General features: G+C 34.2%; 1 protein-coding gene across 4 annotated transcripts in view; it reads right to left on the bottom strand.

The window, feature by feature from the left end:
* Mapk8 (mitogen-activated protein kinase 8) overlaps nt 1-27,633 on the bottom strand; it is a 119,462-nt gene that overhangs the window by 18,108 nt on the left and 73,721 nt on the right. For 3 of the 4 annotated variants that reach the window (XM_076835368.1, XM_076835367.1, XM_076835369.1), the window contains exons 2-5: nt 20,647-20,817; nt 16,855-16,984; nt 10,980-11,038; nt 10,737-10,875 (exon numbers count right to left, since the gene is read on the bottom strand). In XM_076835368.1, coding sequence (XP_076691483.1) covers nt 10,737-10,875; nt 10,980-11,038; nt 16,855-16,984; nt 20,647-20,768 — 450 coding nt within the window. In that variant the 5' untranslated portion in view covers nt 20,769-20,817. Of the gene's footprint in view, nt 1-10,736; nt 10,876-10,979; nt 11,039-16,854; nt 16,985-20,646; nt 20,818-27,633 lie in introns of those variants that run through there. The other variant, XM_076835370.1, reaches the window with a different exon arrangement.

The raw sequence follows: 27,633 nt of genomic DNA, 5'->3' as shown, positions 1-27,633 counted from the left end.
AAGATTAGTAATTATTTGTCATTAGAAGAAGCTAGTTTATAATTTTATAATTTCTAGAAATTATTTTTAATTATTATTAGCTAGAAATTTTTAATCAAATAAGATTAAGAGATCTGGAAAGGCATCTTAAAGCTCAAACAAGAACTACTATGGTAAAACAAAGTCATATTAATACTTATATTCATTTTGCATACTAAGTTACCAGTTTTTTGACCCATAAAAATTTGAAATGAGTAACAAATATACCACTCATGGTAACTTTGAAATAATTCTTACGTTTTTAGAAGCCCATTCTTTTGACAAAAGCCACAAGTGAATGATTAGACAGTCTGAAACTATTTTTAAATTCACTGTGAAAATGGCATAAACTTTGTTGGAAAGTTACTTCTCAATGTTCAACTGAACAAAATATTACACATATAACTGATGTGTGTTATAAGAAATGCATTCATGAAAAGTATTTTCTAGAACTAGGTTGTCACTTTATTTTGAGGGATGCACTATATTTCAAATTATCAATGTGGAAAATAGCTGTCTAATAAATAGGGCACTGGGACAATGTATATTGCATAGTAATGAGCAGCCTGGCCACAGAAAAGGTAATACGTGCTCTCTGAACATGGAAATTCATCTTTGCCCCTTGCTACCCTGCCTTGAGCTCTAGTAGGCAGACCCCTAAGGACCATGTCAATAGGGTTATGTTTTCCTTCCTTGTTTTCTGCTGGACCTGTCCAATGCATCGTCAGAAATGTGAAGAGAGGGGGCAGGGGTTGTGGCTCAGTGGTAGAGCACTTGCCTAACATGTGTGAGATCCTGGGTTCGATCCTCAGCACCACATATAAATAAACAAAGTTAAAAATCCATTGGCAACTAAAAAATATTAAAAAAAAAAAGAAAAGAAAAGAAATGAGAAGAGAGGTCAAGGTATTCATTCTCTGTGATCCTTATGACATATGCTACAAACTGGCTAAGACAGAATACCCACCCAGAGCCATACTTCTGCTGCTTCAGGACTTGCTGGTTTTGCTAGCAGCTGAAAATAATGAGGGGGTTAATAACTAACCTTCTGTTGGTCATTCTTGGGTGTTTTACCTTATTTGCTAGTTCCCATAATTTCGTCTATCCCTTCACCTTAAAAAGATCCTTCTTTACACTCTCTTCAAATACATGTTTAATATGCCACTTTTTTTCTGCTGAGGCCCTGTCTAATATATTGCCATTGAGAAACAGTCTCATAGCAAGCCATATATATAGGTGTGCATTTATATACATATACACACATACACACACACATACATGGACTACATACAAACACACACATGTATGTACATACATATAATATTTTATATACATGTAAACAACACTTTACACCTAATGCAGAGTATAAATAATATACAGTTGGATATTTTTAGTTATTTACTCAAAATCCTTTTGTTCCTTGGAAGTCAGATAGTTCTACAAATGCATGAAGTGGTAGAGAATCCACAATCATGCTATTTTTCCCACAATCTCTTTGTTGTTATAACTTGTTGGTATACCTTTGAAATATTGGATTCTAAGCTACAGGTATCATGAAGGAAAACAAACTACACAAGTGTCCTTGGAAATCAACAATGTTGATACAAACACAAGTTAAAGGGTCGCATTATTACAGATTTGATATAAATTCTCACCATAAAATGGTTAGATAATAAATGTGTCTTTGTTGGAATGAACTAAACCACTTGGCAAAGTTGGATGGAAAAAAGAGTACAGCCAATGTGCCTTACATGAACAGTAGCTGGTACCTTTAACAATTTCAGTGATGGCGTGGATAAACATGATTGCCTAGTTTCCAAATAATATACTTGAGGTTAAAAAAAATGGGTATTTGTTGACTTGAATAATACGTATTGTAAATGCACAAATTATTCACAAATTTGCAGGTAAAGTCAGGAAAAGATCTCATCAATTTGTTGGATTTCAAACAAGACATCTGCTTAGCATACCTTAATGAATGAGAACCCATCAGGAAGAAGAAAGCCTGATGTTCCCAGAACTATTGTCCAAGATATCAGATTTTGTGAGAAGCCATACCATTCCCAAACAGCAAGGGAGGGGGGGAAGCCATGTTGGGGGAAATTGGCAACTTGTCAAAAATGAAAACTGCAGGGACACACCTATTATTCCAGAGACTTGAGAGGCTGAGGCCAGAGGATCACAAGTTTGAGGCCAGCCTGGGCAGTGAGGCTCTATCTCAAAATAAAACATTTAAAAGGTGGGGGGAGTCTGGGGATGTAGTCTGGGGAAAAAGCATTTGACAAAATACAGCATCCATTCATGCTCAAAACACTAGAAAAACTAGGGATAGTAGAAACAAACTTCAATATTGTAAAAGCTATATATGCTAAACCTAAGGCCAATATCATTCTAAATGAAGAAAAATAGAAAGCATTCCCTCTAAGAACTTGAACAAGACAAGGAAGCCCTCTTTTACCACTTCTATTCAACATCATCCTTGAAAACTCCAGCCAGAGCAATTAAACAGAACAAAGAAATTAAAGGGATATGAATAGGAAAACAGGAGCTCAAATTATCACTATTGGCTGAGGACATAATTCTATATTTAGAAGATCCAAAATTTTCCACCAGAAAATTTTAGAATAAATGAATTCAGCAAAGTAGCAGGATATAAAATTAACACCCATAAATGAAATACATCAGTGGTGAATCCACTGAAAGAGAACACAGGAAAACCACCTCATTCATAATAGTCTCAAAAAACTAAAATATTTGGAAATCAATCTAACAAAAGAGGTAAAAGACCTATATAATGAAAACTACAGAGCACTAAAAAAAGAAATTGAACTAACCTTAGAAGATGGAAAGCTCTCCCATGCTCTTGGATTGGCAGAATTAAGATTGTCAAAATGGACATAATACCAAAAGTGTTACACAAACTTAATATAATCCCTATTCAAATCCCAATGACATTCTTCATAGAAACAGTAAAAGCAATCATAAAATTCATTTGGAAAACTGAGACCCAGAATAGTCAAAGCAATCCTTAGCAAGAAAAGTGAAGCAGGAAACATCACAATACCAGACTTTTAATTATACTACAGAAGAATGTAACAAAAAATGGGATGGTATTGGCACCAAAATCAGACATGCATGGGATTCAAACTAATAAGCTTCTTCTCAGCAAAGGAAAGAATCAATAATATGAAGAGAGAGCCTACAGAATGGGAGAAAATCTTTAACACACACACTTCAGATAGAGCACTAATCTCCAAGATATATTTAAAAAACTCGAAAACTTAACGCCAAAAAGAAAAAGAAAACTGATCAATAAATGGACTAAGGAACTGAACAGACTACACAGAAGAAATAAAATCTATCAACAAAAATAAGAAAAAATGTTCATCATCCCTAGAGATTAGAGAAATTCAAATCAAAACTATTCCAAGATTTCATCTCACTCCAGTCAAAATGGCAAGTATCAAGAATAAAAGCAACAGTAAGTACTGGCAAGGATGTGAGGAAAAAAGACACACACATACATTGCTGGTGGGACTGTAAACTGGTATAACCACTATGGAAAGCAGTATGGCGACTCCTTAGAAAACTTGAAATACAACCACCATTTGACCCAGTTATCCTACTCATTTTATATCCAAAGGATTTAAAATCAGCATATTGCATTGACACAGCCACATCAATGTTTATAGCAGCTAAATTCACAACAGCTAAACTATAAACCAACCTCAGTGCCCTTCAATGAATAGCATAAATAAATGGGTAAAGAAAATGTGGGGTGTGTGTGTGTGGCAGCATGGGATGATGAGCACCTTTGTAAAGCAGAGTCCCTCCCCTACTACAATCTGCACTGGACACATAGTAAGAAAATATAAACTTCAGTTGTGTTAAGTCACTGAGAGTTCAAAATTTGTTATCTTTCATCAAAATTTAGTCTATTCTGACTGACACTGAAAGTGACATCAGAAATGGGGTGTTACTTTGCCTGTTAAGCATTCCTAATCTGAAAATTGGAAATCTGAAATGCTCCATAATCTAAAATTTTTTGAATGCTGTCATCATGCCCAAGAAGTTTTGGATTCTGAAGTATTTCAGATTATAGATTAAGAATGTTCAATGGTAAATTCTATGAATTGTATTCTATGCAAACTGTATAAAAATATACAATTATAGTTTAGTCATTAAACACCAGAGAAACTAATATTAAAGGTAGAAAAATGATCCAAAACATCCAATAACAAAACAATTTATGAAACTGTCACCTGCACAACACTTGCATAACATACCTGAAGATCTAGGACAGGTGGCAAATTGAGGCTTGCCTACTTATATAAAGAAAGTTTTATTGGAACACAACCACACTTACTCAATTCCATATCGTTTGTGGATGCTTTTATGATACAATGGCGGAATCCTTTAGCTGCGAAAGAGACTATTATCTACCGAGTCTGAAATACTACCTGGACTTTATAGCAAAAGTTTGCTGACCTATGTGAGACTGGAACATAAAACTTCAATTGTTTGTGTTGGTGACTCTTGGTTACTTTTGAAAGAACTGGTCATTTTGAAAATAGAAATGAAAGGAAACTGGGTTTAGACTTTTAGGGTTTCACCACTTTGGAAAAAACTGTATACTACTAGACGGCAGATAGTTAAGCAAATATTCCTGCCTGCCTGAGTTGGTTTCCTCATGCTTTTGATGAGTTCAACCACGTGACTTATTTTATTCAATGGAATGTGGAGAGAATGTGATGTTCATGAGATCTTAAGACAAGTTTAAATTTGATTTAGTGTGGCTCTTACTCATCTACCATTATGGGAAAAGGATGTCCCTTGAAAGCAATCCTTCACCACCTAGATGCTGAGACCTGAAAGTAGAACAAACCTGACGCTGACCCATGGTTTGGGCAGTGACACACAGTCAACCCTGTAAATGCCTGAGCAAACAATAAATGTTGTTTTAAACAGTGATATCTTGGGTTTGTTTCTATGTATCATTTTCACATAATTCTGAAAGCTGTCAAAGGAAAAAGACTGCAAAATCTTTTTCTTTTTTTTATTTTTCTCACAGCACTAAAAACTGAACCCAAGGCCTGTGCATGCTAGGCAAGTGTTCTACCACATTGCCAGTCCATGTAAAAATCTTTTAATTGAAGAAATTGCTTCACTCTGCCAACAGAAGTCTGAAAATTTAAAGGAAGACTCAGGCTAACCTTATAAGTCCAATAAAGGACCTATGAGCTGACAAATATGCTTTGAAAAGATCTATCAAAAACATACGATTCCTTTTATATTTCTGAGAGAGTTCACTGTAGGTCAAAAACCTCCCTAAGTCTGTGACCATTCTGACTGTGACAGTGGCTCTCGATTCAAAGCAATTTTGCCCCAAGGAACATGTGGCAATGTCAGGAAACATTTTTGATTGGCAGAAGTGGGAAGAGCTACCAGCATGAAATAGGCTGAGAAAGCTGAGCAGCCTCCAAGGAGAACACATCCTTCATTACTCACTTCAGATACATTCAAGGAAGATAACAAAAGGAAAACTCTCCTACCAGGTACAGTCAGATATCACAGAGAACAGCAGATAGGTTGTTCCTCACAGATATCAGATTTAGGGCTTAACCACGGACTATTCACCACCCCAGAGCAAGAAACCCTCACAATGCCCAGAATTTCAACTGCAACTGACTAATTTTTTTAGTTTCCAAATGAGGTTGCTTTTTGTGGTTTGACCATTTTGAGGTATTTGCAGGGAGGACATGAGAGATGGATAGATAATTTGGCCATTCCAGTTCCTGTATTCCTGAACCAAAGGAAGCAATGTCTGGACTGATGTAGATACTAAACATTTTGATGGAACAGGACTTTGGGTTATCTCCATTAGAGGTATGGAAAAAAAGAGAACAAAGGAATGTCTGATAACCAATAGGGTAGACTGTGGCAGAGACTGGTGCCCACTGCTGTTCTAAAGTCTGTTCCCCTCATATTTTCCAATTCCCTTAAAATTATGGGCAGTTCCTCCAACAGGCTCTGCGCAGAAGTATATGTACCATTTCAGGTCCCAACATAGAAAAGCTAATGCATATAACCCAGCTTTCTCTTCTGCTGTCTAGATGGTGAAGTATTATTACTCAGTTTGGGTCTTTGAGTGACTATGTGAAAATCCACTCCCAATCCTGATTTGCACTGAACTCTTAAGGGATGGAAGATCAGCTTATTTTATTAAGCAACTAATCACAGAACAGCAGAGAACAGGTGAATCTAGAATGAGTAGCAGAATTGAGAGGTAAATACCAGTTCTGCCTTCAAGATTAGCTGCAATTAGTTTAATTACATTAAACTTCTTGGAAGTTGCTCCAGGAAAAGGGGCCAAACAAAAATCTGGTACAAGCAGTTTCCACAGCTCAAGGGGTGGTCTGCAGTAGATTCTGTGATGCCTGCTCAGATTCTTGGTACCAGTTTGAGGTACTTATGCTCTCAATTTCTAGGCATGACAGCTGTTGACAGACTTCAAGAAAATCTCTCCAGGCACTGTTCTCAACCACAGAGATCATGCTGTTCCCAGCGTAATGGGCTGGTTGAGTCACCAGCTGAGGTCTTTGAAGTGGTTGCATTCAATTCAATTTCTCCCTCTATCCATTTTTACTGCTTTATTTCCCCCCCTGGGATTTTGATTCTAAAGAAACTCCCCAATAAACTTCTTCATGAATATCTCTATCCTAGAGTTTCCCAGACTACCTAATCTAAGATAAATATGGTCATCGTAGGTAACAGATCCCAATGTGTCTCTTCTTAGCTCAACTTTATTACATTACGAAAGCCAGCCTCAGCAATGGCGAGGTGCCAAGCCAGTGAGACCCTGTCTCTAAATAAAATACAAAATAGACTTGGGATGTGCTCAGTGGTCAAGTGCCCCTGAGTTCAATCCCCAGTACCAAAAAAAAAAAAAAAAAAAAAAAAAAAAAATTTTTTTCTATAGTTTTGTTTTCCTAAATGTCTTCCAAAGAACAGGAGGAAATACTTCCTAACTCATTTTGAGGCCAACATCATTTTGATACCAAAGCTAGTCTAAAACATCACTAATCTGTACTCTTTTCCTATAATAAAATTAACTTAAGTTTAGCACTTCTGGAAGTCCTATGGGTCATTCCAGTAAATTCTCCAGGCTTGGGGAGGTTGTAGGGAAACAGTGAATTTGTAGCCAGTTGGTCTGAAGTGAGGATGGTCCTGGAAATCCCTGAGTTATAGCTGGCATATGAATTAAGGGAAGTTTATTATGGCCTTTATTCTCTATCTATACAGTGTGACTAACCCCAGTACAAAAGGGAACTTCTGCAATCAGAAGAAGAGCATTTATGAAAACCCCATAGCTAATATGGGGTTTTAATAGTTGCTATGGTTTGGATATGGTTTGAGTATGCCCCCCGAAGCATTCATGTGTTGAAAGCTTGATCTCTTATATGGCAATATTGAGGTGGTGGAAACTGTAATTAGAGGTAGGGCTCAATGAAAGGTAATAAGGTCATCAGGACACTGCCCTAGGAAGAAATAAAAGTTGGTGTTGTGGAGTTAATTAGCTATCAGTAGGGTAAGTTGTTAAAAAAGTAAGAATACTCCACATTTGGTTCCTTCTGCACACAGTTGGTTCCCTTTTTATTTCTCTGCCATGCTATGATCCAGTCAAGGGGGCCCATGTCAGAAGCCGAACAGATGAAGCCACCCAATCTTGGATTTCCAGTCTCCAAAAGAGCGAGTTACACTCTTCTATTTATAAGATTCAGGTATTCTGATATAGCAATGGAAAATAGATGAATACAATGGTCAAACACTGAAAACTTTTCTCTTAAGATCAGAAGAAAGGTTGTCCACTTTCACTATATCTGTTCCAGCCAGAGAGGTTAAAAAAACATTCAAATTGGGATGAAGTAAAATTAGGATGCAGATGATATATGATCTTATATATAAAAAATCATTTAAAAAATCCATTAAAACAATTAAAGCTAATAAACAAATTCTTCAAAGTTGCAAACAGCAACTCTGGACAAAATAAAAGAAAAAAAAACAGCACACAAAAATCAGTTGTGTTTTTATATACTAGCAATTGATAACCGGAAAAGAAAAATAAGAACATAATTCCATTTGTAATAGCATCCTATAGAATAAAATGCCTAGGAATAAATTAAGGAGAAAGACTTGTACACACTGAAAACTACAAGACAATACTAAATGAAACCAAAGGAAATTTATGTCATAGACTAAACCTTGTTCCCTTCCAAATTCTTATGAAGTCCTAAGCCCCAATGCTTACTCTATTTGAAGATAGGATATTATATGTACTTAAGATTAAAATAAGTCATAAGTGTAAAGCCTCAATTCAAATGAACTGGTGTCTTTACAAGAGAGATACCAAAGCATTTTTTAGTCACATATACTCAGAGAAAAAGCCATGTGAGGACAAAGCAAGAGAAATGGCTATCTGAAATTAAAATTGATTATGAACTTCATAAATGTGAAAAAACAAATTTCCACTGTTAAAGCTATCCAATCTGTAGTATTTTATTATGACAACACAAGCAGGCTTTGAAACAACATAAGAAAATGAAAGGACATCCCATGTTCATCTATTAGAATACTAAGTATTATTATGATGACAAATTAGTATGATGATGACAAAACTTCTGAAACAATCTACATATTCAAAAAAATCCCTACTTAAATTCCAATAGCCTTTTCTGCAGAAATGGAAAAGTTGATCCTCAAATTCATATTCAATCATAAGGAGCCCTAAACATTCAAAACATTATTGCCAACAAACATATGAAAATATCAGAACAAAGTTGGAGGATTCATATTTTCCCAATTCAAAACTACAAAGTTACAGTGATCCAAATAATGTGCTGGTATATGGTCAGACACAAAGACCAATGAAATGGAACTGTTAAGTCCAGAAATCAAACTATGTATCTTGTGATCAACTGGTTTTTACCAAGGGTGCCAAGACCATTCATTGGGGGAAAGAAAAGTTTCTTTAACAAATAGAGCTGAGACAACTGGACTCCCACATGTGGAAAAATGATGTTGGTTCTTTACCTTATACCACATATAACAATGAACTCAAAATGATCAAAGGCCTATGTAAGAGTAAGTAGAAAAGTTTTATAGACATAAGGCTGAATCTTTATAAATGGAGTCATATATATTGCACCAAAAATACATATAAAACAACAACAAAAACTGTTGGAAATGAAAAACTTTAACACAGTAATGAATACCATCAAAATGAAAAGCCAAGCCATGGAATGGGAGAAAATACTTACAAATTGTATGTCTCATAAAGGCTTACTATATCAAGTACATAAAAAACTTCTAAAACAATGACAAAAAGACAAATAACTCAATTAAAATACAAGCAAAAGGGCTTAAACATACATTTCTCTAAAGAAGATATAAAAACTGCCAACAAACATATGAAAAGATGCTTGACATTTGTTATGGCTTGAATCCAAAATGTCCCCCAAAGGCTCATCTGTTGAAAGCATGGTCCCCAATGCAGTAAGGTTCAGAGGTGGGGCTTTGAGGTAATGATTAGGTCATGAGGCTTAGACCTCATTAATTTTGATTAATCAACTGAGAGCTGAATGGAGGTGGAGCCTAGTCAGAGGAACTAGGTCACTGGAGGCATATCCTGGAAGGGTTTATTTTCTCCCCAGTACCTTCCTTGCCTTCTCTGCTTCCTGCTGCCATGAACTGAAAAGATTTTCTCTGTCATACCCTTCTGCCATAATGTTCTACCTCATCTCAGATTCAGAGCAATGTGGAGGACAAACCATAGACTGAATCTTCTGAAACTGTGAAGCCAAAAATAAACCTTTCCTTCTCTAAGTCGTTCTTGCCCAGTATTTCATTCACAGTTACAAAAAGCTGACTAATTACAACATCATTAATCACTAAGGAAATGCAAACCAAAACCACAATAAAATTACTTCGTATCCACTATGGAGACTAGATGCAAAAAGTCAGACAACAAGTATTGGCAAGGTTGTAAAAAAGTTGGAATCTTTGTATACTGCTGCTGGAAATGTAAAATGGTATAACTGTTTTGGAAAACAGTTTGATGGTTCCTCAAAAAAAAAAAAAAAAATCAACCACAGAATTCCATATGACCCAGCAATTCCATTTCTAAGGCATATATACCCAGAAAAACTGTAATCAGATATTCAAACAAATACTTGCACATCAACAGTCATAGCAGAACTACCTGTAATAGCTCAATGGTAGAAATAACCAATTGATGAATAGATAAGTGAAATGTAGTCTATATAAAATATTATTCAATCATAAAAAGGATTGAAGTACTGATACATGTTACAACATGGACAAATCTTGAAAATATTATGCTAAATGAAAGAAGCCACACACAGAAGATCATATATCATATGATTCCATTCATATGAAGTAAATCTACAGACACAGAAAGTGAATCAGTATGATTGTGGGTGCTAGAGAGTCAGTAATGTCAAATGACTACTTATAGGACACAGGGATTTTTCTTTTGGAGTGATAAAAATATTTTAGTTTTGATATAGGTGGTGTTTGCACAATATTGTAAATGGCTTAAATATCACTGAACTGTACACTTTAAAATGGTTCATTTTGGTTATGTAAATTTCAGCTTAATGATTTAAAAAAGAAATACGGTGATAATTTTTTCTACTAACCCGATGAATAATTCCAGCAGAATGAAGGTGCTTGATTCCACACAGCATCTGATAGAGAAGGTAGGACATTCTTTCATGATCTAGTTCCATCTGAATCACTTGGCAAAGATTTGCATCCATGAGCTCCATGACTATGTAACTTCATGGGTGGAAAAAGATGACAGCTAAAGTGTATAGCAACAATCTAAGAATAATGTACTAATAAAGTTTTGAACTAACTAAAGTTTTAATCGTCACACTTACACATCTTGAAATTCTTCTAGGGATTTCTGTGGTGTGAAAACATTCAAAAGTCCAATTATCTGTGGTAAAAACAAAGAAAAAAATTAGAAACTACTTTCTACTTCATTTGGGAACTACAAATACCTGGGTTAAAAAAAAATACAACATCAGTTTAAAATATTTCAAGTTTTGTGTTTTAAGTTCAAGAAATCTCATTTATATATTAAAGTTTTTATGGCCAGGAATTGGGAGGCAATGATTAACAGACAGCACAGAAGATATTTAAGACACTGAAAATATTCTGTATGATAATAAAAAAGTATATATATATATATATATATATATATATATATATATATATATATATATATATATATATCATTATACATTTATTCAAACCCATAACTATACTACACCAAGAATGAACCCTAGGGGTTAGGGATGTAGCTCAGTGGTGTGTGCTTTCCTAGCTAGCATGAGGCCTTGGGTTTATTCCCAGGGCCACAAAAAACAAACAAAAAACCATAGTGAAAACCCTAATGTAAACTATAGACTGGGTAACAAATAATGTATTAATGTAGGTTCATCAATTAAACAAAAGTACCAGTTCAGTGGGGGATGCTGATTTAGGGGAATGCTATCATGTGGAGGGACAGGTTATATGTGAGACCTCTCTGTATTTTCCTCTCAATTAAAAGTGTTCTAAAACAGTCTTTAAAAAGAACAAAAACTTTACAAATAGAAGAGTTTCATATCACACATTCCATTTATGAACACTCTAACAAGTTCTTATGTTATACAAACTTCTACATAATTTGTTACCAAATCTTAAACACCTTCCAGCTTTTTATTCAACTCAATATTTCTGTATAATCTCAGAAAGGTTTCCTTAGACCATTTCTTATTTTTTTCTTTTCAATACTGGGGGTTGAAGCTAGAGTGCTCCACAACTGAACTCCTTGTATATTTTGAGACAGAGTCTAGCCAAGTTGCCCATGCTGGCCTTGAACTTGAGATGTTTCTGTCTCAGTCTTTCAAGTTGTTAGGATTACAGGCATGCATCACTGCCCCAGTCTGACTTTTTTTAAAAAATATATAGTTTTTAAAATTTATTTTATTTAGTTATCGGCAGGCACAACATCTTTGTTTGTATGAGGATCGAACCCGGGCTGCACGCATGCCAGGTGAGCGCGCTACCGCTTGAGCCACATCCCCAGCCCTCCCAGCCTGATTTTAACAGTATCATATTTTCCCAGTTTTCTTCATTTCCAGTCAAATCCAATGGTTCATCCAAAGGTACACTCTCCTTTTCACTACTGTCTTCAAACCCTCTTGTTTCTGTCTACCCTTTCCCTAAATGATATTATTATCTATGTAACTTTTCCAAACTTCTATGTGGATAATTCCCAAATAAGCATGAAAAGTCTTTGCTTAGCATCATGAGTTTCATATACACATAGTCCCTTATGTGGACTTCTCACAAATGATATAAATTGAATTCATTTTATTCCTACCAAACTCCTTAATTTTCCAGGATGCCCTCCCTTTTACAAGAGAAAACTCAGAGTGATTCTTTATCTGTACCATAGCACATATCTGAAAGAATGTTGTCTGTTGTACGTCATTCTATACCCTCAATCTCTTTTTCTACATTCCCTGTACTATTATACAGGTTAAAGAGTTTAAAATCTTATGTCTAATACTAGTATTACAGGCTGAATGTGTGTGTGTCCCCCTGAAATTCACAGATGGAGCCCTCACTCCCAATGTGATGTTATATGAAGATAGGGAATTTGAGTTAATTAGGTTTATATTAGGTCATAAAGGTGTGGCACTCATAATGGGAATAGGTCACATAAGAATAAAATCTGGCATGGTGGTGCATACCTGTAATCCCAGCTACTTGGGAGGTAAAGAAAAGAGAATCACAAGTTTAAGTCCTGCTTGAGCAACTAGTGAGACCCTGTCTCAAAATAAATTTTTACGAAAGGCTAGGGATGTAGCTCGGAGATAGAGCACCCCTGAGTTCTCTATTAAAAAAAGAAAAAATTTAAAAAAGAAAAAAAAAAGATGAACCGAATAAAATTTCTCTTTCTCCACACCCATGCATTAAGGAAAGGTCATGTAAAGATACAGTGAGAAATTGGCCAATTGCAAGTCAGGAAGAGCACCTTCACAAGGAACTAAGTAAGCCAGCACCTTGATCTTGGACTTCCCAGACTCTGGAATTGTGAGAACTAAATCTGTTGTTTGAGCCCTCTCGTCTATGGTACTTTGTTATGAAAGCCTGAGTTAACAATGGTTTTCTGCAAACCCAGCTACCACTTTATTCACTTTATTTCCTGTAATATGGTAAAAGAAAGATCCGATCATATTACTTACCTCCTCAAAAACTTTAAGCCAACAAATAAATTCCAAAAACCCATGCTAGAGTATCACCTCATTCAGTAATATTAAACTTGATAATTTACCCAAACTAAATTCATTTCAAGAATGTCATTTTAAAAAGCCTTTAATATCTTTAAGCATACTATTCTAAACTACACTTGTCATTTACCAACTGAACTTAATTGTCTTCAAGATGGATTTCTTTGATAGAGTCTGGCAACCCATAATCCCTATCAGAGTTGACTGTTCTCTCTACTCTGTCTCTGGTTATCCTCTATACTGTCATAGCATCCAACATACAGTACTGTAATTTCATTTTCACAACAGCTTCATCCAGACCACATAGGATCCTTTTTAGAAAGATTTGTGGCTTATTTACTTTTATTGCCTTGTACATAGCAATGTACCTGACACATTTAAAAATGTTTGCTAACAATTTAGGGACAGGAAAGTTTTTTTTAGATATGAGGGCACAATCTATGTTATTCATCTCTGCATTAAGCTCTGCCTATAGAAAGCACTTAAACATCTGTTCAGTGGATCAATTCAGAAAAATAAAATTCAAACAAAGTACAGGTTTTTTTTTTTTTTTTTTAAGATGGGGGAAGCCATAATAATAAAGTATCAGATACTCTAAATAAATTCAAGTCTCACAACCAGCTGAATTGCATCTGGACTTTAGTAAAACTGTTCTCACTAATATTTGGGAAATCTGAGGGTAAAAGATTTAAGGCATACAGAGGCAAAAATGAAGTCAGTGGTTGCTTAGAGCTGGGGGGCATGGAAGATAGGGGATCAACAGCTAAAGGATACAGTGTTTCTTTTTAAAATTTTTTTTAATATTTATTTTTTAGTTGTAATTGGACACAATATCTTTATTTTATTTATTTATTTTTATGTGGTGCTGAGGATCAAAACCAGGGCTTTGCATATACTAGGCAAGTGCTCGACCACTGAGCCAGAACCCCAACCCTACATTGTTTCTTTTTGAGGTGATGAAAATATTCTAGAACTAACTGTGGTGATAGTCACTCATATCAGTGGGTATATACATTAAACTGTATACTTGAAATGGGCTAATTATATGGTATGTAAAATATATCTCAATTAAGCTATCATAAATGAGATTTTATAAAACAACTGTCCTATTTTTCGAGAGGGGAAATAAAGGAAATTATATCAATCATAGAATGGCCAAACAAAAGTCTAGGATTGATTAATGGGTTATACAGGACTAACTGAAAGAAGTAGTAATTATGAGGAACAAATAACAATTCATCGATAAGCACTGTTTCCTTCTGGGGGGAGATGGGAGAGAGAACAAAGAACAACAGCAATAAATGAGAGAAGTGCAACTAAATACAGTATGTGAAGACTTCAAAAAGGTATACATGAAAATGTCTCTAAGAACAACATCTATGTAAATAAGATGAAGAATTACAGAGAGTTGGCTGATTCTGGAAAACATAATTTTTGCAATATACCCCAAGGTACCTATGAAGATATTCTGAGCAAAACTGGGAAGTAAAGCCAATAAATGATAAAGCCAAAACAAAGAAAAAAAGCAAACTCTATTTAAATTTGCCAAAATCAAAAAGAAAAAAATAAAAATAAAAGGGGATGCATGAGACCCACTAACGGGCCTTTGACTTATTAGCCAATGGTGACATGCTTTTCAAATAGGATATAATGTCTGCAGTAAAGGGGAGATAACTTGCCTCAGCTCCTATCAGAGGATTCTATCAAAAATCTAGAACTGTGTGTGCTAGACGACTTATCAAAGTGTGTTTTCAGGTAAGTAATCAAGTTAAAAAAGAAAGTCAAAACCCTCTTGAAAAGGACAGAAAAACCCAGAGATACTTAGAGAATAATGAAGAGAACATCTGTGTAGAACATAAAAGTGTTTTGAGACATGACATTCCCAAAACATCCATCTATCAGGGAGTAGAAAAGAACAATCAGCATTCCTGGCTGACTATATTTAGTTTTAAATTCCTTCACTGAACAAAATAAGTGTTGAACACTTTGTGCCTCTCCTGCTAGAGGGCTAATTCTGAGACACATGTGCTATTTAGTAGAAGGAAATATCTTTCCTTGCAGTCACCCAGGCTTGGGAGAAAGGAGAAACTGGACTCCTCTCCATAGAAAAAACTAAGATGCTCCCACAGCCCTCATTGTGAAACTGATTCCACAGGCTACAAGAGGTACAAGAAGCATTATCCAAGGTTAGGAGGCCACTAGCAAAACTATGATGACCAACATGTCTGGCTCATACCTGGAAACAGAATGGCTACCACAATTATCTTCCTGTCCATGACTAACTTTAACTCTATCCAGCCCTTTTTATGCCACTTCTCCTTTCTTGGGGGGACCCTTTTCTACAACAATCCAATTTTCATTCCATCTTTAAGAGTTGGCCTAAGTTTATTCTTTCTGAAAGCCTTCCCATTAATTAAGGCTCACAGAGATTTCTCTATTGAGATTTTAGAACTTATTGACCATCTATATCAACTGACAGTTAAATTACTCATGCTTTGTGATATTTGATATTTAACTTTACATTATTTGTTTTGCCTTCAAACACGTTTCTCAAATAAGGAGGCTTAATGTCCATGCATTCCCCAACTTGGAAATAAACTTATAACTCCAATATAATGTGGTGAATTGTATTATTTGCCATTAGAAAGTATTATACTTATATATCATATCAACTCCTTTGGACAATCACCACAAAATGTCTCCAGTGAAGTGCTTTCAGTTTAGTGCTTCATAAAACTGTCCCTTGCACAATTTCCTCTCAGTTTGGAGTATTCATTCCACAAAAGAACTATAAAAATATCAGAGTGCGTAAAGTAATTCAAAAAAGTACTACTGTCCTCAAAATGAGTAAATGTTACATCATTAGGAAGTATAATTAGAAATCTTTTTCTAATTCCCTTTAAATATTTTCAAAAAATTTCTGCTATAGTGCTTTGTAACCACTGGCTACCCTCAACATAAAATGATCAGTAAATACTTACATCACTAAAGAGGTGTGAGTGATATGGTGAGAAATGATTTGCACTTCTATCCTGTACAATTAAGGGAAGATCCAGTATCAAAATAAAATGTGAATAATTTCATCTCTGTATTAAGGCTACTAATATTTTTGAAATATCAGCTTTATAGAGAATAAGCAGCAAAATAAGAAATAAAACTTAAATAATATTCTTCTAAGTTTCAGAAGTCATTTTCTTTTGATATCACTTAATAAAGTTGGGTAAAAAATTTACCCTGTGGGGCTGGGGTTGCGGCTCAGTGGTAGAGCACTCGCCTTGCATGTGTGAAGCACTGGGTTTGATCTTCAGCACCACATTAAAAAAATAATTCATCCTGTGAATATATATTCCCTTTAAACAATGTTTCAATTCAGAATAATTTAAAGTCTCTATAAAGTCTTTCATATTCATTTATTCATAAATAAATCTTGATTTCATCTATATTTAAGAAATCTAAATTATTCACTTACATTTTTATGATTAACACATTTCATAAGAACTAGCTCTCTGTAGGCCCGCTTAGCATGAGTTTGATTCTGAAATGGCCGGCTTAGCTTCTTGATTGCAACATTTCTTTCAAGAATGGCATCATAAGCTGCACTGTAACAAGAAATTAAAAAACAAAAAAGTAAAAATCTGTAAAACTGAATTATGAAACACTCATGCAGATTCCTCAATTCCTCCAAAGATAGGTGGAACTGGATCACTCTTCAGTCTGTAATGCTCAACATGTGTCTTCTATACTTATGACAATATATTCCACAGCAAATAACAATCATTTTTTAAAATAATAATGTATCCAAGGAGGCAATGGATTGAAAAGACAGACACCCTGCTGGTTCGTCATCTGTCCTCTAAGATACACTTAGCTCAGGGTTGGCACTATGAATACATAAATGCTTTATAGATATTTAGGTCTGCTAAGATAGCTTAAAGCCTAAAGGAATCATTCACTCTTCAACCAGATCAAAGAAAGTCAGGATAAACATGAATTCTACTCAAAATGTTTGTTGAAGAATTCTACATAAACCCATTACTTCCATCCTTTCAGTTACAGGACAATTAATAAATACAGAAGTGTGTATATAAAATATTAAAATTTGTTTTGAAAAAGCCTTAACATCTTATTTTAAAGAAACTAAAAAATCAAGGTGTTTACAAATATGAATGCTAAATTTGAAAACATCAGAAGCTGCTTCATAACTGGGACATACACATCTCAACATATACATTACTCTTCATTTCTTCCTTTACCCCTTGATGCTGACCATATGACATCTATTGGTATATGAAAGGTTTGAGAATAGGAAACACAAATAAGGTAACCTGTCTTTATGGTATTAAATTTTATGACTGAAAGTTCTTTAAAAATGTGGATTCATCTCCACCTAAGGAGGATCAGCAGTTAAGTAACTGGTTCAAGGTTAGTCAAAAAGTTAAAAATAAAGCTGAGGCTAGAAGATAAAGACATGAAGGTCTGGGTTGTGGCTCAGTGATAAAGCACTTGTCTGATATGTGTGAAGCACTGGGTTCAATACTCAGCACTACATAAAAATAAATATATAAAATAAAGGTATTGTGTCCATCTACAACTAAAAAAAATTAAAAAAAAAAAGACATGAGGCTGTGCATTTCATACTGAACCACTTAACATATTATAAAAGTCTACTTCTATTTAAATGTATTTGGAAAGCCAGTTCATTACTGATGGTTTTCACCTGATTAAACACTTTGTAACTCTCTCTTCATATCTATTTGGTATTTATTATAGAACTATATAGATTATGACATTTATATCTCTACATTCTGTACATAATACAACAATTGCATATAATGATTATAATGAATATATTGCACATAATGATTGCATATCATATACATATCAAAATAAACATAAATATAACCCTTACAAAATAAACATAAATATAACCCTTACTTTAAAAGTACTCTATTTATAGATATGTGCTGCCCAAATTAAAAAAAACAAACAAACAATATCAAGGGTCATGAAAAATTGTTAGAAATGTATCTTCAAATAATAAAGATTTTATTATTTATTTATTTTAAAGAACTTATTTTTTTATTTGTTTTACTTAGTTACACATGTCAGTACAGTGATCTTGACATATCATACATTTGAATCAGATGGGATATAATTTCTCATTTTTCTGAGTATACAGATTGCAGAATCACATTGGTCATGCAGTTACATATATACACACAGTAATAATGTCTGTTTCATTCTACTATCCTTCCTAATAAAGATTTTATTTTTAAATTCACTCCTATTAATTTACTATCTGCTAAAGCAAAGGAATATTTCAAACTATTAAAGTTTGAAAGTATCTTAATGGATTCCATTATTTTATAACCAAGGAAATTAGATTTTTAATTGTTGATTCTTCAGTGTGCACAAATCAGAAAACACCTGGCCCCAATCCATACCCATAAACCTTACTATTAATGTTTTATCAAATTAGGTTCTTCAGTTGATCCTGACAGTAACACAATGAGTTCGGAAATTTTTTTATTTAATCTATTTCATAATAATATTTTATAAATTATTACTTTAAGTGACAATTTGAAGAATTCATTCCTTAGGATATGGTGGCTAAAGGGACTTAAGGTCCTTTCCAAAGAATTTTTAATTCTGATACAAAAATTTCAAAGTGCACTTACCTGAGGATAAGTGAAGGAACATAACAGTAAACATTATTTAATTATTTTTCTAAATTATGTAGGATAATGCTCAAAAATAGCTCTATAAATTAATTGAGAAAAACAGGCTTAAAACTGTTAATTTGCCAAGAGACACAAAACCAAAGTAAATCAAAGACCTTGAATCTGAACCAACAGCTGACTTTCTAAATTCTAAATACTGACTGTAAATATTTTTTTAAATTTAATTTGTGGCTAGGTAAATAGGTCAATGTCACTTGATTAAAATGTCAGCCAGCTAGGACTGGGGCTGTAGCTCAGTGGTACAGCGCTTGCCTAGCATGCGTGAGGCACTGGGTTCGATCCTCAGCACCACATAAAAATAAAGATATTGTGTCCATCTACAACTAAAATATATATATATATTTAAAAAGAATAAATAAAGGCATTATGCCCATCTACAAGTACAAAAAATTAAAAAATGTCAGCCAGTTATTAGAGTTTATAAAATGACCCCAATTTCTAAAATTTTTGATATCATAAATTACTTCAATAAAGATAATGTCTTTTCATTACACAAATTAGTTAGATTTAAATTTTTACCATAATTACCCTGGATTTTTTTTTTTTTAAGAAATGATTTATGGGTAAACCAACCTTCCTCTTCTGAGAGGTAAATAAAATCCTTGATGTTTATGCATGATTTTACCTTTTCTACATATAGCATGCACCCAAAATACATGGCATTGTTTTGAATATTTTAAAGTATAGGTAATGGTGCAAAACTATGTATATTCTACATCTTGCTTTTAAAATCAACTCTATATTTCTTATATTATCTTTGTTTATACATAGAGCTCCAGTTCACTTTGAATGTTGTATAGTATTACATTCTATGATTATATCACAGTTTTTAATTCTCCTATTGACAGACCTGATGCTGTTTTCAATTTCTGCTATCATAAATGATGCTGCAAACAACAGATCTATGTATGTCTCTATGTACATGTGCAAGAGTTTTTCTAAGAACCTGGCAGAAGTGCCAAATCATAAAAACTCCTGATTTTTAAAATGGATTTCAAAACAAATTTGGTTCATGAAGAGATAATAAAGATATACTGAAGTGTGTGTTAGAATTCCCAATAACACCAGCTTATTATGCTAACAGTGATTTTGAATCATCAGCAAAACTGTCCCAAAGAATGTTTTGCGTTTCAGATTATAAGAAATTATGCTGATCTGTAAAGCCTGGGTCTTTTGTAGAAATTAGCTTGTAAATCAGTTTTAAAGTTATATGAGTTTTGAAATGTGTACACTGGGGTATCAAATGACTTCCATTCCCCAGTGTAAAATAAGATTTCTGAAATTCCGGAGTTTCATTTTGGTGTGTGAGTGATGATTAAGTGGAGGTTTCATATTAAATAATTAGCTAAGGAAATAGATGTACACATGGAATTTACAAACATGCCACTTATCCTTTTCTGATATAGCTAGCTGTTTCTGCATGGCTTATAAACAAGTATTTAACCAGAGTTTATATTTAAAGATAGCAACTCATATGAGGCAAGTTGATTCTTTGATTCATTTTTGGAAGTAAGACTTACCAAACTATTCCTTGAGCTCCGGAGCCTATAGGTTTTAAATTCTGATACCGTTTCAGGACTGTGAACGTAGAATCTCCAATTTCTACACTATAAAAATTGTTGTCCCGCTTGCTTCTGCTCATGATGGCAAGAAATTAATTTAATGGCTTCATCCAAAAATTCACCAAGAGGCTACAAAATGAAACAAAACATGATCTTAAAAAAATGAACCTGTTTAATCTTAAAATTCCAACTCTTCTTTATATTGAATGGTATTAACACAGACTGCTGTTAGTTTGAAGAATTGCTTCATTAAAAAACAAACTAAGAAAAAATACCACAGGGTCTTGGTTAGCATATGCCATACTAAAAAATGACTTATAGCTTTTTTTTAAAAAAAACTTTTATGAGCATAAACAATTTCTCTAGAAGTCACTGGTATAAATACATACTTAAGTTACAGAAGACTAAACAAAGTAAATGGTTATAATTAAATTTGCTCTAAAAGTCATTTTCAAGCTGGGCAAGGTGACCCATGCCTGTAATTCTAGCGACCTGGGAGGCTGAGGAAGAAGGATCTCAAGTTCAAAGTTAGCCTCAATAATATAATGAGGCCATAAGTAACTTAGCAAGGCCCTGTGCTCAAAATAAAAAAAAAATAAAAGGGCTGGAGATGTGGCTTAGTAGTGAAGTACCCCTTGGCTCAATCCCTGGTATGTATAAACAAACAAACAAACAAATAAATAACACCTTCATAACTAAAAATTTAATGTGTTTACATATTAGAGTACTGAAATCATTTTTGTGAGAAATCACTAAACTTTCATTAAAAAAAAATAATTAACCATATCATTTTTAGTGCAAAGTGGAAATCCAAGCTAAAGTTGTTTAGCACATGTGGTACCTGCCTAACAAACAAGTTGCTTTCACTATGTCAGATCTTCTGACTCCCAAGAGCTACATCCTGGTATAATTCATATGCTGAGGCTATAATGTTGAAAAGATGAGAAGCAGGGTAGAACATTAGATCAGGAAGAGAGAGAGATGTATTAGTATACAAGACAAAACAATTCTGCTCTAACTTGTTTGGAGGATCAAAAGTACTATACAATTTCTGACAACAGTTCTTTACCATCTATCAAATTAAGTCAGGGTATCTTTTTCTACTCGATTGTATAAACTGGAGATTGATAAACTAGCATCTCTTCACTACTAGATAACATTAGTTTATTCCAAAATGTGCATGCTGGATATGGTGGCACACATCTGCAGTCATAGAACTGAGAAGGCTAGGGTGAGGGTTGGCCATGCGGGGGGGGGGAGGAAGCAAAATGCACGTAAGACAATTTTTACCTACTACCCACCATCCCAATAAATCATGAAACCAGTTAGGTCTAAACAATTATTTCTGTGTATGTGTATGGTTATAAGACAATGCTAACACAAAAATATGATTAAATGACACAGCATCAATACTGTTTTCACATCCCAGAATAAGGTTAAATAGGCCTCTACCTGAGCACTCAAATTGGCTGAAGCTTAGATTTCTTAAGCCTAGTTGCTGGATGGAGTAGAGTGTTATTCCTCTCTTGAACATTAGGATCAGGAGAGGAAGGGATATTCTGTGATGCTTCATAGGAGCTGACTTACTGTCATAAAGCAGACAACAACAGTTGGAGTTTCTCAACTGGCTGGAAATCAAGGAGCCCACCCCAGAGCAGTTTTCCCTTTCTGCTAAAGAATAACAGCAAGGAAGCGTTTCTCTTTATTCCCAGAATGGGATGACACAACAACAGGATGGCGATCATGGTGCCAGCTCCCCATTTATCTGTGGCAGTGCCCACATGAAGTCTGAACAAAATCACAGCTGAACATTTATAGTCATCAACTTCCAGAATAATGCAGCAAAGCTAAGTAGAAAGCCTCAGCCAGCGGTGCCCTTGGCAGAAGCTAAGAATGTCCCTCCTAAGAAAAAGAGACAGAGAACTCTTTATTCACTTTATACTCAGTCCTGCAATATTTACTAGAGTACCTAACTCAAGCACTAACAACACTAGTAATCAGCATCTATCTCCTCCTAGGATTTGCAGATATAACAATAAAAGAGAACTTAAGCTGATTATTACTTAATCATAACTAAAGTTGTGATAATGGCAACCTAAGGGCAGGATTCCACAGAAACCTGTGCTAGTATAGGCTCTGGACAAACGAATCCCTCCGACAAAATGATATTTAAGTGAGATCTGAACAATGACTATGAGAAAAGGGAGTTTTCTAGGCAGAAGAAATAAAAAAAGAAATATAAAAAAGGCTCTAAAAAATTCACCAACTCTAATTGTACAATTTAATAAGTTGTGATAACTGTATACAATATTGTAACCACCAAAATCATGATATAAAACATTCCCATCATCTTTAATATTCTCTATATGGTCAATTTCTGCCCCACCCAGCTGTCCTTGCCCCCCTGTCACCACTTAACTCCTTAGTTGTGCTTTTTCTAGATTTTCCCATAAATGAAATCATATGACATGCAACTGGTGTTTTGCTTTTTCCACTTGCCATGTTTTTGAGATTCATCCATGCTTCATCCTTTTTACTACTAAGTAGTATTCTATTGTGTGGGTACACTATGGGGCCAATTATACTGTTTCTAGTTTGGGGGTTATGATAAATGATACTAACACCTGCAGTTTTTAAAAAAATTTATCTTGGGAGAATATGGAGTGGGACTGTTGAGTTCTATGTTTAACTTATAAACTGCCAAACTGTCTTCCAAAGTGGTGATACCATTTTTTTCATTTTCACCAGCAATGTATGAGAGTTCTAGCTGTTCTACATTGTAATTATCATATAATTTTATCTGTATTAGTATATACATAGTGGTATTTCATTATGGTTTACATTCACATTTTCTTTCTGAACCCAGGGGTACTTATCACTGATCCACATCAATAGTTCATCTTATTTTTTTGAGACACGGTTTTGCACTAAGTTGCTCAGACCCTTGTTAAGTTGCTGAGGCTGCCTTTGAATTTGTGATTCTACTGACTCAGCCTCTCAGATCACTGGGTTCACAGGTGTGTGCCACTGTGCCCAGCCTACATTCACATTTTCTAAGAAGTAATAATGCTGAGCATATGTTCATAGGCATTCATATATCTTTGCTGTTTTAGTAGTTATTCACAGTTCTTTTTCCCATTATAAAAATATTATTGTTTTCTTGTTTGAGTTGTAATATTTATTCTTATGTTCTGGATATAATCCTTTATCAGATGTTATAAATATTTTCTCCCAGTCTGTGACTTACCTTATATTTTTTAAGTGTCATTTTAAAATATTTGATTTATTCATTTATTTTTGATACTGGAGATTGAGCCCAGGGGTGTTCTGCCACTGAACCACATCCCCAACTCAAATTTTTTGGTTTCAGACAATATCTCACTAAGTTGCTTAGGGTCTCATTCAATTGCTGAGGTTGGCCTTGAATTTGCAATCCTCTTGCCTTAGCCTACTGAGTTGCTGAGATTACAGGTGTGTGCCACCACACCTGGCACATTTTTAAGCTTTATTTTGAAATAATTTTAGATCCACACATAAGTTATAAAAATAGTAGAGTTCCTGAGTACCCTTCACAGGAGTACCCAGTATTTGACATTCTTTACAGGTTGATTATCCCAGATCTGAAAATCTAAAATCCAAAATTTTCTTAAAAGTTACATATTTTGAGGCATCTGGATTAGGTATGCTCAACCTGTATAACAACAATTTTGAGTTTTCTGATTCATGAACATGGTGCTTGTTTCTGCTTACTTGGTTCTTTAAGTTTTCTCAGCAACATTCTATAATTTCCGAGACACAGAGGCTTTGCAAAATTTTGTTCAATTTCTCTGAAAGTATTTGAATATTATATGTTAATATAAACATGTTTACTTTATTTACATTTATAATGTGAGTATACAGAAATACAATTAACTTTTCTATCACTACTTTGTACCAAGCTCAGTTATTCATCTTAGTTGCCCCAGCTTCTGTGGATTCTTTTGAAATTTTTCTACATCCATAAGTAGTTTCTACATTCATAACTAGTTTCTTAAAATGTTAAGTTTCATATTTTTTAAGTGCCATTTTAAAAAATTTGATTTATTCATTTATTTTTGGTACTGGAGATTGAGCCCAGGGGGTGTTCTGCCACTGAACCACTGATTTGAGAGCCATATTTTATAACATAATATATTTTCTTATCCCACTAAACTAGATATAATTTCAATACAATGACAAATATTTAAGTGGTGAAAGCAAGCCATGGTTCCACTGTTCCTGATCTTAGGGAGAAAACATATAGTCTTTCACTGCTAAGCAAGATATACGCTATAGGAGTATACTAATTGTACTTTAACAGTTTGAGAAAGTTCCCTTCAAGTTCTAATTTACTAAAAGTTTTTATCACTAATGGGTGTTGAATTCTGTCGAATAATTTTTTCTTATATATAGTTTTTCTTAGTTGGATCATGTGACTGATTTTCAAACATTAAATCAATCTTGCATTCCACTTGGTCATTAAGTATTTTCCTTTTTATATACTGATTCAGCTGGCTAAAATTCCAATGAAGGATTTTCCATCTATTTTTATGAGAGATGTTAGATATTAGTTTTTCTTTATAGCAGGGTAAAAACTAAGTCAGAATTTTCCTGTTCCCCCCCCCCCCAAACTGTACCGAATTGATATTAGTTCATCCTTAAATGTTTCACAAAATACTTCAGTAAAGTCTTCTAGGATGTGTCTCCATGACCTCCAGTATAGGGATTAAACCCAGGAGCCTTTTTATTTTTTATTTTGAGTCAAGGTCTTGCAAAATTGCCCAGGCTGGCTCAGACTTGTGATCTTCCTGCTTTGGCCTCCAGAACAGCTAGAATTATAGCTGTCTGCCACCATGCCTGATTTAGGATAGGGTTTTTTTGGAGGGAGGGTTTTAATTACATATTTAAATTCTTTTATAGAAATAGTGTTGTTCAGGTTACCTATTTCTTCCTAAATGAGCTTTGACAATTTTCAAAGAAATTATCTTACATAAGTTGTCTAAAGAATCTGTGGTCATATTCCTATTTCATTACCATTACTATAAAATGTAATTACATCTTATTTTTCTAATCAATTGGGCTAGAATTTTATTATTATTATTGATCTTGCTGCATCTGATTTTCTTTTATTGTATTGCACTATTTTATTACATTGGTTTCTAGTCTTTATTTCCTTCTTTTTGCTTGTTTTGGGATTCTAATTTCTTAAATGTTAAGTTTCAGATTACTGATTTGAGAGCCATATTTTATAATATAAGCATTTAATACTATAATTTACCTTTCATCACCACTATAGCTTCATCTTACAAGATCATCCATAAGTCATTTAAAAATCATATCTGTATTTACTAAGAATAAAAGCAAGTATTTATAGAGAGTTTCCTTTATGAAGGGTCCCTTTTCAAGTGCTTTATAAATACTAACTTTTTAATCCTCATAACAGCTCATAATAATTTCTAGTTCTTTATGGCTAGAGGGTAAATCTAGTCCCTGTTACTCCATCTGTACTGGAAGAATAGGTCCCACATTCTCCTTTTGCCTGATGTTTTCTTATATTAAGACAGACATATAGTTTTTCCATCTTACAGATGATGAAATTAAATATTAGGTAAATTGTCTATGGTTACACAGTTTGTAGGGGTGGAATGAGGATTTGAGTCCATCATAATTACACTATATTGAGTCCAAAATCTAATAGAGCTTGGCGGTAAAGAGGATATGAAGGAAGAGAAGTTATAAGTCTTAAACATGTATCTGGGATCTGTCCAAAACATTAAATTGGAAATATCAAGTTGGTAACTACATACAGAATTATACCTTAGAGGAAAAGTTTGAGAGAAAGAAAATTTGAGAGTTGTCACTGTTTAGTGAGAACTAAATCAAGAGAAATGCAGTGGTAATGAAACAAAAAAGACCTACTGAAGTGCAAATAACATTTATGAACATCTATATTTAATGAACAATCAGGGAAAGAGCAAGATAACAAAGAAGCCAGAAACCCAGATAGAAAAAAAAGGAGAATATGCTGGAAAAGCCAAAGGAAAAATGGTTTAAGGAACAGTAGTCGATAACACTGAATGTTACAGAAATGTCAAATAATCCCTTTGGGTAGAGTGATAGGAACAAAAGTTAGACTGAAATGAACTAAAGTGTAAGTGGGAAATGATTCTATAAACAGGGAAAGTTGGTATGGCTGGTTATTTAGAGAAGTTTGGCAAAGAAGATGAAAGAGGACAATGTAAAGGTAAATAGAGAATGATGAGTTTACATATGATACATAACAGTATTCAGAGCATATCATATACAGTAAAGATATAAACTGAACATATTTTCATGTGGAAATGATTCAATAAAGGGTAAATGGGAGAACAGGGGAGGAAGAAAACTGAATTTTTTCAGATAGCCTTAGTATCTCTAAAAAGATAGAAAGAAATGGGACCCAGAGCATATAAATGGTTTACTGGTATGGCAATGCCATCAGAAAATAACATAAGGGAAAAAAAAAAGAAGGAACAATTTCCAAGTTAAGGCATTCAGGATACTGGTGAGATTTATGGAGGATGTCTTTGATATGTTATTCTCTTCATCATTAAGTCAGAATATCGAGAGTACATGTGTGAAGAAATTTTACAGATTCTGATGACTCATTTTCCTGCTCAGAAAGGCTTCTTCTTAAGACTTAAAACAAAAAAAGCACATATGTAAAGAACAAGACTCCACTGTTATCAGACTAGTCCACCCATTAAAATGGTCAGTCTGGCAGGACTCAATGTAGGCAAAAGCAAGTGAAACTCAACAGTTTCATTTAAAGCACACTTAGGATCAAAAGAACATGGTTCAATGCAGCCATATAGATCGGTCCAACAGACACTAAAAAATAACTTAGTCAACATGATGAGATTCAAAATTCAAGACAGCTCCAATCAC

This window comes from Callospermophilus lateralis, chromosome 15 (assembly GCF_048772815.1).
Source record: "Callospermophilus lateralis isolate mCalLat2 chromosome 15, mCalLat2.hap1, whole genome shotgun sequence".
Taxonomy (NCBI): domain Eukaryota; kingdom Metazoa; phylum Chordata; class Mammalia; order Rodentia; family Sciuridae; genus Callospermophilus; species Callospermophilus lateralis.
The sequence above is the reverse complement of the archived record's forward strand: the minus strand, read 5'-3'. Positions and strand labels throughout refer to the sequence as shown.